This window comes from Mycteria americana, chromosome 19, assembly GCF_035582795.1.
Source record: "Mycteria americana isolate JAX WOST 10 ecotype Jacksonville Zoo and Gardens chromosome 19, USCA_MyAme_1.0, whole genome shotgun sequence".
NCBI lineage: Eukaryota > Metazoa > Chordata > Aves > Ciconiiformes > Ciconiidae > Mycteria > Mycteria americana.
In genome coordinates, this window is record NC_134383.1 from 2,834,506 (window position 1) to 2,849,033 (window position 14,528).

The 14,528-nt window shown below is 51.0% G+C and overlaps 1 protein-coding gene across 1 annotated transcript; it reads right to left on the reverse strand.

Moving 5' to 3' along the window:
• Nucleotides 1-2,754: 2,754 nt before the first annotated feature.
• Nucleotides 2,755-9,090, reverse strand: POU2AF3 (POU class 2 homeobox associating factor 3). The gene is made up of 5 exons (XM_075521194.1): nucleotides 9,002-9,090; nucleotides 7,848-7,965; nucleotides 5,405-5,465; nucleotides 3,595-3,821; nucleotides 2,755-3,093 (listed from the first exon to the last, which is right to left on the reverse strand). Exons 1-5 carry the CDS (start codon nucleotides 9,088-9,090, stop codon nucleotides 2,755-2,757), a joined length of 834 nt encoding a protein of 277 aa, XP_075377309.1.
• Nucleotides 9,091-14,528: the final 5,438 nt, after the last annotated feature.

A 14,528-nucleotide genomic window follows, 5' to 3' on the forward strand; every position in this document is an offset into this window, starting at 1 on the left:
AGAGCAGGTGGTCCCATGCAGCATGAGGCCAATAGCTGTTAAATATCTGCTGTCTTTAAGAACACACTGCATGCTCCCATCTCAGGACCTCAGCCACCTGCGAGCCCTGGAAGTGTGGAAACTTGGTGGTGAGACCAGCCCAGCCCTTCAAGAGACAGCTTCCCGCACTGGAGGGGTGCTTTTTTTGCCTGGATCAAGCAACATCCAAGGAGCAGGAATAAGAATAGGATGTAGGGTGGTTTGTACTGCTCATGCTCACACTGCCATTCCTAAGTGGTCATGCCTAAACAGCAGCCATAAGTTCAATGATGGGCACAACCTGTCCACTGCACACCACAGTCTGCACAGAGCAGTCCTCTTTGGAGATGCAGTGTAACCACTGATAGCTGTACAGATCTATGCCAGAATATACTGATAAATATGCAATCTGTTAATAATGTATTAGACTTAGATATCCCCCTGATGTGGAGGTGAGAGATACGTTGTTAGACTGTAACGCTTTACTTGACTTCCTTGCTGGCACGGTTGTGTAGACTGGGATACTATTAACCTTGCTGTAAAATGTGTTAATATGGGCGCTCTCCCTGTTGAATGCTTACTTACCATTTTCATATGCTCTTTCCTTTGCTGTATGAGAACACCTCTTCTTGGCTCTGTTAAGCTCAGGCCAATGTTGCCAACCCAAAGGGAGGATGTGGTCACCCTATTTCCACTAGAAACCTCAAATATCTTGCCTCAAGCTTATCTTCTTGGGGCTCTTTCATGTTGGTGATAAGGGGCTTTGACATGTGGCTGAAGGTGTGCCCACTCCTCAAGCAGTAGACAGGAGTAGACAGCACTGAGCAAGCTGTGGAGCAGGCTGGGCCAGTAGAATTGTAACCCTCCAGTGTCCTGAGATAACACTCAGGGGCTGAAGCACTAAATGACTAAAATGACACCTAATAGAGTGTCTCTGCACAGAGGTAATCACACCTTTCACTGCAGCAAAGATACAGCTGTTAATTCCTATTTATAAGCTTTCTGTGACCAAATGCATTTATCACTTGGGCCAACTCTGAGATTAATCAGGTAACAACAGGGGAGAGAGGAAGATATTATTTAAAGTTGCCAAAGTATTTTAAAGCAAGTTTTGGAAAAAAAGCTGCTGCCTTACATAAGGTAAAGGAACTGGATGCTGGAAAGGTACGGTTATCTCTGTGTAATCTCCTTGTCTAGCATGGCAAAAATGAAATGTCCTGTCCAGGGACCTGGACTGGACATGGAAAAAATACCATTTTTAGCTCATATAGAACTTAAAGTGAAGAGAACCCTGGAGGCTGCATGGGAAGTAACAGCTCTGTTTTCTGATGGAAGTGGGGATAGAAGGTTGAAGTAACTGGCGTTATATAAATATTTTTTAAAGTCTCATTAAAAAAATGTTACTTTTAGTTCTTCATAGGTTTCACAGGGTGAGGAACTATTGGTTGGGTTTTTTTGGTAGAATGAAGGAAACCACCCTGTTTGCCAGCCAGATATGTGTGTCTGTTGCATCCTCAGCTATATGGGTAATTTCAGCTCTGGGGAGAGGAAAGTTTTTCAGTTAACTGTAGAAGTGTCTGGAGGAGAAGGTGAGCATACAGCTAGTTAAATTACTTATTTGTCTTCACAGGTGTAGTTAGTTTTTTCACTTGTGTTGGATTTAATATGGAGAGATGCTTCTTTCTTTCCAGTCTGGGTGCTCAGCTGAGAAACTGGTGGCTTGGCAGTCTGCCTCACCAAGTGCTATTAAAAGGAGGTCAGACACAGTCTTAGAAAGGTCTGGGTTTATGCAAGAAACAGGGAATCCTCAGGTATGATAACTTTCCCATTATCTACTTAAAAAAAAAAAAAAAAAATTGTTCCTGTTCAGTTGATTATGCTGAAAGGTGGAGATAACCTGATATCAACAGACCAAACTATACAAAGGGCTGCTGAACTACATCTGCCTCTCACTGAAACTCTGGCTTCACGGCGAAGCTGGTGTTGAGCAGCAGCCAAAGAAGTTTGGTACTGGATTTAACCTCTGTGCAGGCCTGAGGGGCCTTTCTGGCTCCTGAGCCATGGGCTAAGCCCTGAGCTTGCATGGAAAACAGTGGTTTTCCTTTTCTGCAAGAACTGATAGAGAATATCATCATGGCAGCCTGAACAGAAGCAGCGGCTAAGAAGCTGCAGATCCATCTCAGAGCAGGGTGCTGCACAGCTTTCTCTCTGGATAGTGTGCTGGGTGCTGAGATACATAGACACTTTTTATCTGCTGGAAAGGGTAAGCAAGACCTTTCACACAGCTGAGTAATTGCTCCTTGTGTAGGTTGATGAGAGTCTCTCTTCCTCACCTTTGTGAGAACTGGGCCATGATCCTGGACCATTAGCAGAAGAAAATAGCACTGACATTTAGCACAGGAGGAATGAACAGGCTTCAGCATGTGTACCAAATTATTTATTTGTATCAAAAAGAGCTGGTTTAATGACATGTGTTTGGTAAGGCAGCTTAGGATTTCTTTAAAAAACAACAACAACAAAAACAAACAGAAAAAAACCCCAAACCACCACAACAATAACAACAACAAAACACCTCTGTCCGTACAAGACAGGAGGACTAATGTAGTGACAACGTCATGTAGAAAATGTGTGAGTAGTGAAGAATAAACTGGACTGTGTTAGGCAGTGCAACTTTGCATAGTTCATGGGCAATTAATCTGATTTGGATACAGTGGATGTGTAAAACCACAGTCCTTATTAGCTATAGCAGATGTCACAGTTCCTATCCCTTCTGAAGAAGTCATCAGCCATGGCCATGGGCGGTAGGTAGTCCATGCAGTCTGTGCTGGGGCAGGGGAAGTACTGTGAGACCCTGTTGTCCACATGCTGGGAGCCACAGGCAGTGCAGCAGCAGGCAGAGTTGGTGTATGGGGAGGGGGTATGGCAGGACCACTCCTCCACAGGGTAGCCATAGGCCTTGGTGTCCAGAGCAGAGGGTGGGCAGTGGGTCAGCGGAGTGAAAGGAGATAGCTGAGGAGGAGAGCAGTTGTAGTTTAATGGGCTGGACAGATCAGCTGAACTGGGGGATCCGGCAGCCTAGAGTTTGAGAGAAAAGAAAAAACAAAACAGGATGTTTCAGGGTGTCATTTGGGGAAATGTGGACAGCGGCCAGAATTTCCACACTGTTGCCTTTCTCAGGAGGGTCTGGCTACTCAGGGAGATGGTTTGGCCCTTGGTGGCCTAAACCCAAGAGGCAGTTCCTGTGACATTAGTGTTAATAGGGAGCTTCTCTGCAAGTTAGACAACCGCTAGCAGGAACTGGGCTATTCTTTGCAGGAAATCTATAGGATCTGTAGACGGGACATTCCCTGTTCTGCAGCCTCTCTCTAGGTTTGGCTGGGCCTCCCTGTCCTCTGCTCCCAATGGGAAACGGTGCAGAAGTCCACAAAAGCAGCCTGCATTGCTGTGGCTGTACCCCATGCCCCTAAAAGCAGCCACATTTCCAAATCAGCTTGCTGCTGTTCTGCCCCAGGATGTGGCTCCCTTCCCCGTCTTCTGAGTGTGCCTGTGGCTGCTCCCCTGGGACACAAAGCTTACCAGGCTCTGGTTAAAGCAGAGCGGGACTGGCTGGAAGGCATCTGAGGTGTAGTGCGAGGACATCTGGAAAGCACTGAAGGCTGGGTCTAAGGGCTCATCTGTCTGAAGACAGGAATCTACCAGCTGCTCCAAATAGCTAGGGCTTTCTTCACAGGAGAGGCAATTCGAAAACTGCCATGATGGACAATAGTTGGGAACAGAAGAGATGGGTTCTGCATCAAAAGGTGCTAGGAGAGAAGGTAAACCAGACAGTAGCAGGTTATTCAGTACCTGTCTTCACAAAGAGCAGGTGTTGCCCCAGGTCAGGTTTCAGTACTCTCTTACGTTCAGTAGCCCTATGGATTTAGACAAGGAAAAAGGTCCTTCAACTTCAGGGTGAATTTTCTAGGGAAGCAGACACCAGGAGGAAGATGCTTAAAAGCATGCAAACAACTTGGGAAATTTAGTCCCCTTGGAAAGCTCCAAAGCTCTTTAAATGCTGCTGGAAACTCTTCTGACTCCAGCCATTTTGGACAGGGATCCAGCTGGAAACTCCCTCAGACTCTTGACCCTCTGGCTTCCCTTCAAATGTCAACTGTTTACAGACCTAGAACCTTGCCATGCAGTGATTGATGCTTCACAGCTTGGCAGATGGCTTGCACCTTTGCCTCACCCAGTCTCCAGATGCAGGGTAGCTACATCTGCAGGAAGGGGATAACAGAAGACTAATTTGCTCTTTTATCCTCCAAACAGCCAGCCAGGAGACAAAATTCTGAGCAGACAAAATGGAGCAAGTCAGTGATAACGTGGCACTGCATCCACATAGTGTTACTAGCGAAAGCGTGAGTTCCTAGAAGGCTGTAGGCTCAGACTCTCACTGTACTGCAATATGCTTGCTGGGGGTATGAAAGCTCACAGCAGATCTGACTTTTCAGAATTATTATTTTTTCATGCTGTGTTCAAATCTGGTTAAAAGCAAAGCCTTGTCCACATGGAGGGGCACAGGTCTGAGGGCAATGGAACTGCACGTGGGTAGAGTCACTCAGACTCATAACTGTTTTCAGGTTCAAGGTGGCAGTGTTTAGGTGGATGTGGGGAGAAAGTGAGAAGCACCGAATATATATAAACAGATGGAGACTTTACAGCCTGAAAAAGCTTTGGTATGTCTCATGTTTCTGTATTAACATAAGCAAATTGATTCCTAAATATTGATGATTTAATCATTTCCTTGTCCATACAAGGTATATATTCACACCTGCCCAACCTTTTGGGTCTCTCTGCTTTGGCTGCAGAATAATTGAAGGATCTGTGAGCCCAAAGTGCTATTCCCCCCACCCCTTTCCTTGGATATTCACATACAGGAGGAAGAAACTCTTTGTGTTGCTGAAAACCTGACACTCCTCTCGCTCTTACGGATGCTGCTAGGAGAGTGAGAACAGCCAACTCTGCTGGAGCTCAGCAAAGTGCTCCAGGGCAATCTGACCCTCTAGCTCCAATCAGACCCACAGACTGCAGCCTGGAGAAGGTGATGCCAGCAGCGTTATTCCCTAGGGGACGAGCATCCCTTCCTGAAGGGGATCTTGCTCCTTGCTGTGGGAAAAATAAACTGCACAAATGACAGCATGTGAGTGTGCTCCTGAACGGGGTAATATGTACCCTGCTGGCCTCACGGCATCCTCATCTGCATTTCATGGGCTCCTTTTAGGTGCTGATTGGCTGCATTGCCGGTTATCTGGTAGTGCCTGCCTCAACCAAGGGCTGGAAAGACTCCGGGCTGTGGGAAAAATTGGGAAGGGGTGGGCAGGGACATGTGGATGGGCTTTGTACCAACCTGGGTGAGGAGGAGACACAGACTCTGAAAACTGGATGCTGCTGCTGCTGCCCCAAGAAACCTGACCAAAGAGAAAGGAAGAAAAGGAACTGTATGCACTGTAACACAGGGGAGCATTTTTCTGCATGCTGAGGTAAGTCAGGATTTTGCTTCAACCTGTTTATGTAAATCTTGTTTACTTCATGGCTGTGACATGGAAAACTTCTCTAGCATTGACAGAACAAGATTAACGTGCATAACATGATTTTTACCTGAGCCTATAACGGCACTGGAGGAGCACAGCACCATCCTGGTGTAAAGCCCTTGATAGAGCACCTTGCTAGTGCGCTCTTCCTGCTGCATTACTACCGTTAATTCAGCAGAGATGTGGCTGCCTTCGAAACTAACGTGTGTTAATTTCTAGGACCATGAATTCCACAGTGGACGGATCCCAAAGAATTTGTAGGAATAAATATGATTGAGTAATTAACAAATTGTAGCGATAACTCTTGAAACATGACTAAAGACAATTGCAGGTATCCCCATGGCTGGGCATCAGACTGGGTCGCCGTGCTTGGTGTTGATGTCATTTGAGAACCAATTCTGACATCGCTCCCCACTCTAACACAGCTACGTGCCTCTATGAAAATGGACAGTCTCATTTTCTGAGGGATGCTGGAAGCTAAAGCAGACAGATCAATTTTTTCTAGGAACCGGACATGCCGGAGGGGAGAAATCCACCCCAAAAGCAACGGGAGTTTTGACACTTGTTGTTGGGGACCAGGATTTTACTCTGCAAATACAAATACTGTTTTTTTCCCTCAGTTTTAATTCATGCAGACTTCCACTTCATTTTCTTTATTCCAAATGCTCTCGAGTTAGTGACTCTTTTCCCTAGCGACAGCTTCCTAGCACATCCCCATGCATTTAATTCATTAAATAGTGGCTGTTCTGGGCTGAAAGTTCGTGTAGGACTACCTCTCTTCTCTTTGGCTGCAGATGTGTAACAAGGCAGACAGAGCCATACCACCAGCAGCAGAATTTTTCAGGTTCAGCTTTTTTCAGTGCATGGAGGCAGCTTATCCTGCTGGCCCTAACCTCTGGGGCCTCTCCAGGACAACGCATACCTCTTGCAGATCACAAAGGTAACCTCCTGCACTGCTACTTTTCACTTTTTCCTGTGTGAGTAAAACAAGCGCTGTGTAAACTTGCTGTGGGAAGCAAAAACCAGTTCCACGCAGCCCTGTGACACCTGGCTACAATGAAGAGGCTGCTTCTGTTAGGGCTGGAGGGGAGGAGTGACCCAGCATTTCCAAAGCCCAGCAGTTTTGTGCACTCTTCACCTAGGCCTCTCTGCCTGTGGCTTACAGGCTGATCGGCTTTTTGTGCAATCAGCTGCAACGAGGTACAGGAGGTGGGAAATGAAATCTGAAAACCATCCAAAGCTGTAATGTCATGAACCAGGAAGAAGTAATGATTTACCAACCTTTTTATGCAAATCCCTAGAGTGGCTGGAGCTAGAGAACTCCTACAAAGACTGGAAGAGTGAGTGAGAGAGAGAGCATACACATGTGTGTGTACACACACACAGATCTCCATCCCCTCCTTTAGAAAGGATGCCACTAGGAGCTGCCCAGGTGGTACTGAAAAACATTGGCGACCTGAATTCAGTCAAGCACGCTTGAATATTATGCTAAGGAGCCCTAATGGAGCAGGATGGAGCCCTGCTTAAGGGGTCTTTGCCCATGCCTTGTTTTCTTCCTTTCTGCTAGCCAAAATTTGGGGCTGCTGCTAAGTCCCAAACCCTCTCTGCTGCCTGGGAGCTAGCTGCTGGAGGCACTGTACCTCTGGTGCCTTCATTTTCTGCCTGATCTAACTGGACAAGAGAAAGCCTCCAGGGGTAGGGGGTGGTTGAAAGCAGCTTCCCGGGGGCCTGCGACTTGTGGAAAAGGGGGAGCTTAGGGGAGCTTTAGTGTGACAGAGCTTTGCACTGGTTGCTCCTCAAAGCTGCACAGGTTGGGTCAAAGGTGTGCCCTGGGCATATGCCCAGTATACCATCAGGTGAACCTGATGCTGCAAAACAGTTTGGTGCATGCTTCAGCCCAGCCAGGCCACATTTTAAATGGGGGGCAGTGACCGTGGCCTGTCTTGCTCATCCAGCCTAATGATACTGGAGTTGCTATGATGACTGTAAATTGGACTGAACTTTGTCCGTGGGATCCTTCCATCCCAGAGTGAGTTACATTTCTGGAGCACCAGCTCTGCTTTCTCCCTGCACTAATGGCTCAGACAGTCACCTGTTTAGGTCACTGCTGCAGTTACCCTGGCTGAATGTGCTTCTCCCCCATCCTCACCAGCCTGCTACACTCAGACTTTGGCAGTCTCCTTGGCCCAGAGATTACAGTCTTGGCAAAAAAGATTAAGAGAGAAGAGACAAAGCAGACACCAAGAGATTTTTACTTACTGCTGCACCGGTTGCTGCTTGTCGTGCTCTTCTCTGCTGCAGTAACTCCTTAACTGTAATCTTTACTCTAACGCCTTGATACACCTTGGGCTTTCCTGAAAGAATTTGTGGAAAAACACTTTACAAAATGGGAGACTTTCAGAGCATACAGCAAATCCAGCATGTTTTCAGGCATGCTCTACACACAGTCTACTTAGAGTTAACAGATGATTAACTGGTCACTGTTAAGTCACCTGTAATCACAGTTTATAGCCCTCTTTAACACCTGCTATTCAAGCTTGTGACAAGCAGACATTTTTTTAAAAGTTGGTGTTGATTATATTTAGTAATCATATGTGTTTTATTCTTTTCTATCTCCTTCTTCTCCCCACCCTCCAGGTATCCTCATACCAAGCTCCATCTGGTGTTACTGTTGAATTTATCTAAATTCCTATCATATTTGCCACTCTTAGGACCTGAAAATAAATGTGGGAAGCACTTCATCTGGCAGATGAAGACCAGGAATAAAACAACGGAAATATGTGGGCAGTTATTTGGAGGGCTAAACAAAACACAAATAAAATGACTGCTTTCATGAATCACTTCTTGCAAAGCCTAGATTATCTCTTTATTTTGCTCATTCTGTACGACTCCCATTTATTTCAAACAAACATTTAGGATGTCTTTAATCCAGCCAAAACAATCAGCAATCATCAGTCACTACCTGATAAGGGATTTTTAGTACAGGAAATGGTAAAGAGTTTACCTATTCTGAAAAATCACTTTCACTTGCTGTACTCATGGTAAAATACTTAGAGCCTCTGGCAGTTCCGTTTCTGTCCTAACTTTCTGTCCTAACTTTCCCATTTTCATCCAGTAGCAGATCCTACAAACACTACTGTCATCTCATCCTGCAGTCAGCTGTTCCCCAGTGGAGGCAGCTGGTTGCAGGTTCCCTGTCCTATTGCTGCTGCGTGCAGCAAGAAGAGAGTGTTGGATTTGCAGGTTCTGCCTGCATATCCAAGAAATCCCACACTGTAGGCACTGTCCTCTTCTGCTATAACCTCTCCCCATCGCTGATGGGGGACAGCATCTTCACCCTCCTGTCTGCCCACCCCCTGTGCTCCTGCTGCCCCCTTGGTGCTCTGGTTGAGGACATGCTGTAACAGGCATACAGGTCCCTCCAGAAAGGTGGCAGGCTGAGCAGGGTCTGCCTCGAGGGGAGCTTGCTGAGCTGTGCTCTCAGCAGCTGGGGATTATTCATCTCATATTTTTATGGTTTGTTTCTATTCAACAAACTGAAGACGGGGAAAATGAGGGGAGGGAAGGGTTGAACTTAATGAGAACACCCTGTTGCCAGGCCTCCCTATAGCCAGGGAGGGCCCTGAGCTAGCAGGCCCTTCTGCAAGTTCGGGTTCATGCTGCGTACAGCCTCTTGGCTCTGGTCTGCACAGGTAGCTGGACAGGGCTAGGGGCTACACTATGAGCAACTTAAAGACAAACTGGCAGGTGAGGTATGGACACATCTGTAACCCAGGGGCTAGCTGTCAGGCAGCCCCCACTCCCAGATCCCATGTCAGAGCATTGTGCCCCAAGGATCCTGCTTTTCTAGCATCCCGAGGTCCCAACGTGGTCTGTGTGCAGCTGAAGCATCGGGAGCAGGGCTGCCACGGCCAGCTCTCCTGAACTGGCCAGACTGTGGATGGAAGGGGCACGGTGATGAAGCTGGGGCTGAAGGAGCAGGGTGGTGAGGGTGGACTGGGGGTCACGCAACGGGGTCGTCAGGGCCGGCTGGGAATCGCGAGCAGGGCGACGAGGGCAGCCTAGGGGTCAGGGTAGACGTGGGGTGGGGCAGCAGGGCGACCAGGGCAGGCAGAGGGTCAACAGCGGTGTGGCGAGGGCAGACTGTGTGGGGAGGGCACAGAGAGGCGGGGGCCAAGGGTGCGGGGGCCGCGTCTCCCTGCCCGTCGCAGGGGCTCGGGACGGCAGCGCTTCCCCGCCGGGAGCCACGGGGATGGCCGCCGGAGGGCGAGCGGCGCCGGGCCGGGCCGGCTCTGCGGCGCCCCGGCTCCCCCCGCCGGCCGCTGCCGCCGGGCCGGCCCTGCCCGCTGCGCCCCGCTGCGTCCGCTGCGCCCCGGCCCCGCTGGCGGCCCCGCGGCCGGCCGGGGCTGGCACTTGGCGGGCAGTAGCCCTTCCCTGCCTCCTCCTTCCCTCCTCCCCGCCCTCCCCGGTTCCTCCTCGCTTGGGAGGCGCGATGGCCTCACTCGCGAAATGACCCCGGCGAACCCCGAAACAGCCCCAAAATGGGGGGGCGGGGGGGGGGGCGCGGCGGGGCTTACCGGACATCCTGAGCAGGAGCGGACAGCACCTCGCCGGGCGGCCGGTGCAGCGGCAGCGGTGGCCCTGGCCCCGGCCCCGGCCCCAGAGCAGGTGAAGGGGGCAAGAGGAGACAGGCTTAAAATTTGGGGGCAAAGGGACCTGCTTGCCTGGTGGCAATGCCAGGTGGATCCCGACAATATTATTCTTTTATGCCTACGGGTATAAGTTTGAGTTTTTCTCTCCTAATGCCAAGTATTTAAAACCTCTAGAAACCAATGATTTGACAATCAATGATTGCGCGATACTTTCAATTTGAATATTCAAAGGCTCCACAAAACGGGCTATCTTTTTGTGAAACTGGGCACATCCCCATCTAGCAGAGGGTCTGGGGGAATAAGATTTGGTGGGGCCACCCTCCCCACCCTTTGCTTTTGGGACATTTGCAGGGTTTTATCCATCTTTCCCTGAACGAAGCAGATGCCTCGAAAACGGCTCAGTATTTTCCCCTCAGATGCACAGGCTGGGCTCCAGCCCTCTCATATTTCATTTGCTACCTGCAGAGAGGACTCTGCAAGGGACTGAGCTGCTTTTTGTGTATTTTTTCACATTTCAAGGCTAAAGACTCAGGTTTTTGGGCCAAAATGGCAGTGGGCAGGCATGGCGTAACAAAGAGGCTGCCCTGGGCACCCAGATAGCTGAAGCTACCCTAACCCGACCTCTTTCCACAGCACTCCCTTCCCTCTGCCCAGATGCTGGGCTTATATTGGAGTTTATTTACGTTTTCCCCTAATTCAGACTATTTGCTCTTGCTGCACAAATTGGCCCCTGTCTTCTTACATGATTCAGCACTGGCCTGCCCTGTGTGCTGCAAGTGGTGGGGTTTCATGTGTGGTAGGATGACACAGTTTTTGGATAACCCTTCATCACTATACAATACTGACATAGTTTGGTTTTCTTTTTAGGTTGCGTTTAAACTTTTCCCTGGGCACCACAGTCTTTGCCGTGCCCCGAGAATAGCTGGCTGAGGCAAAAAGCAGGCCAGGCTGTTAATAATCTACTAGCAGTTCAGCTTGGCTATTGTTGCAGCTGAATCTTTTCTTTTCCTTTAAGTTGAACAAATCCACTTGATTTCTGTGGGGATTGGTCACAGCGGCGATGCCATTCCTTGTGCTGAAATGTGCCTCTGCATCTCCTGGTAGGCCAAGCCTTGCTCGGGGCAGCTCTGCAAGGACACTCCCCACAGGCCCCTCTGGAGAGGAGCCCTCTCCCCCCACCTGCAGTGCAGCAAAAAGGAGCGTGCTGTGCTGGGGAGGTTGCAGAGGGGGAGTCACAGGGGAGTAGAAAGGCCTGCATGTCCTAAGTGTTTTGGGACTTGAAGCCCTTGTGTTGCTGGGGCTGCTTCCCGCTGAAGCATCGGTGGTGGGTGGGTAGAGCCCAGTGAGGCCATGGGCACTGCGCGAGGGAGCCGGCACTCTTGGGAGCCAGGGTAATGTTTACCTCTGTAACCAGAGACCACAGAGCAGACCGTGCAGGCTGCTAGCTCCAGTCATGACTGAGCTGTACGCCTTAAGGAAATGTGAAGCACCTGTGTTCGGGGTGTTCCTGCATGTCCTTGGTTTTGGAGCATTTCCAGGCTCACAGAGACCCTGTCTTGGTTAAGAGCTGAATGCCAGAGTGGGTCAAACACTTCCAAGACAGCTCAAAAACTTTCTGTCCCTGCTTCTCCCTCAGAGCCTGACAGGAATACAGCCAGACTGACCCTGGTGTCCCCATCCATGCAAGGCCCTCGAAGAAGGTACAGCTGAGGTAGCTGATGGTGACTGCTTTGTCACTTTGTCAAACAGCAGCTATGGACAGCAATTCAGCCTGGCGATGTTGTTAGCTGTGGTGTGGAACAAGGCTGCGGGCTCATGCCTTATGCCTGCCCCCAGGCCTCAGATTTGGGGGCACAGGGGCTGGGTGCGGGGCAAGGAGACCTGTGCACATCCTGAGATGCTCTGGGGCTCCTTGCCTTGCCCTGGCCTGTGGTCAGGGGAGCAGCTCTGGCTGAGTGGGTGCCACCTGGGGATGCTCCACACCTGCTGCTCACGGGAGCCTGCGGTGCCCACATACCAAATGGGGAGGCAGCCGGGCTCACCTCGCCCCACGCTTAGCACCTGTGTGGAGGAGCCCTGGCTGCTGGCTCTTTCCCTGGGCTGAGCTTTCCCTGGCTCTCCGGGGCCCAGCTAGCAAGAAGGGTGCAGCCCGTGGGGTGGGTAGAGGTGAGATTTGAGGCACAGAGAGCCGCTGGACTTCACTTTTCCGAGCAGGTCTGAACAAGGCTGGGGAAATCAGGAAGCGCTGGGAGAGACCCCAGCCCAGCCAGGACCGGAGCCGGGCGCTCCCAGCCTGCCGCGGGCCTCTGTCCGAGCCGGGGCTCCGGGGGCTCGGCCCCCGGGGAAGCCTGGGCGCAGCCCAGCGGCTGGGCAGGGGTCGGGGGCGAGCTTCGCACGGCGGTGGGGGCTGGCCCGCGGCTGTGACCCGGCGACGGCTCCGGGGCCGCTGCCCCGGGAACGCAGCGACACCTTCGGGCGGGCGCCCCGTCCCTGCCGCCCACTGCTGCGGCGGGCTGCGGACCCCCGCGGGGTAGAAGCAGGGGCTGCGCTGAGCCCCTGAAGACATAAATGGGCTCTGCCGGGCACGTTGCAGCAGGGCTGCTGGTGCTCCGGCTCTTGCAGCTGCTTCTCAGCTGTGCTGCGAGGTGTCAGGGTGAGAGGTCTGTCCCGGGGCAGCTGTCCCCCTTTTGGGGCAGCTGCCGAGATCCCTGGGAGCGCTCGTCCATCCTTTGGTGCCAGAACGTACCCTGGATGGTTTGCAGGTGCCTGAACAGCCAGGGAGGTGTTGTCTGCCAGGTGTAGGCTGAGCAAGGTGCGGCTGCTGCGTGCACACCGAGGTGCAGGGACATTCCTGGGCTACGGGATGAGGGGTGCTAGGTGGTACGCCTGTAAAAGAAGGGGCTTTCTGTAGAGGACTGGCCCGCTTAGCAGCTCTCTGCAATGTTGCTTATAGGGGCCTGACGTTGCTGCCTGTTTCTAGGTGCAGTGCTGTGTCCCCAGTCCACGTTCCCCCGCAGAGAGGTGCCTGCGGGCAGCATGGCATGAAACGATGCTCTGGGCCCGATCCTGTGACCCCGGTGCCATTTATGGTTCCTGGAGGGTGCTGAGAAGGCTGCAAATGGCCATCAGCCTCAGGATTTGAGGAGAAATGGCAAGGAGGGCCTTAAAGCATCTCATCACTACACACTCGCAGGCCCTGGAAAGCTCCTGTTCTTCCTCAGCGAGGCTTTTGTTGCTGCTTCTGTGGGTGGCAGGCTGGGGGACGAGATGGGGCAAAGGGGGTAGCCTCTACCGGATGTGAATGCAGCAGGGGGGATAGGCTACATCTGTAAGGGTTGCACAGGACTCCTCTCTTTGTGTGTGCAGAGCTACCCCTGGTGGCCATGGGGCCCGGCCTGGCACTGGGACTTCAAATCAGCCTTGCTCCCAATTACAGCCCCAGGTGGGTGCCTCTTGGCAAGGCTCTGGGAGCAGTCTGCCGCATGCCCACTGACACAAGGCTTCAAGTCACGTCACTTGTATTGATCTGGCGTAGGCAAGAGGGGCAACAGCTCTGTGTTTTCTTTAGGACAAGAGGGAAATTGGGGAGGATATGTTTTGTGCATTGCAGGTGGGAGGGATGGTGAGGCTTCCTCGTGTGCAGATCAGCAGGCAGGACGGTACCCCAACAGTCCCTGCCAACACCCTAAGCTGTCTGCCAGGCCCTGGTGTAGTATGGTGAGCTTTATTTGGTTGTAGCCTTCTGTGCTGTAGGCTCAAAGGTGCCATGCCTTTGCTACTCTGACCATAACTGTTGCCCAAAACAATGCCATGTTCACAGCATGCTGGCGTGAGGGACGTACACGTATGCCATTAGGTAACCAGATATTATACAGACTCTGTGCTATTAAGGAGGGCTTCCCCCAGCCCCTGCCTTGCTCCCCAGTCTTCTCTGATAACTTTGCTCTGTAGATGTAGTTTAAGGGTCAGAGCAACCTGTTTTCTCAGCATCTGAAAAGAAGTACCCGGCATCCTTGTTTGTAGGAAAGGCCCATAGAGTGCTTTTCAGGCTGTGTATTTTACTTGTACCACAGCGGGACTGTGAGCAATGACTTTCATAAGGTGCTAGAAGGCACCACTATAAGCTCAATGTGGTATACCCAAGTGATTGTATTTCTAAATGGAGCATAAAGCACTGCATGTTGTTAGCATCCTCTGTTTGAAGGACCAGCTTTAGGAAAAAGCGTACAAGTAACTCATTTGCTTCAATAATGGCCCATTTTTCTTTTCCTCCAGCTCTCATCTCTCA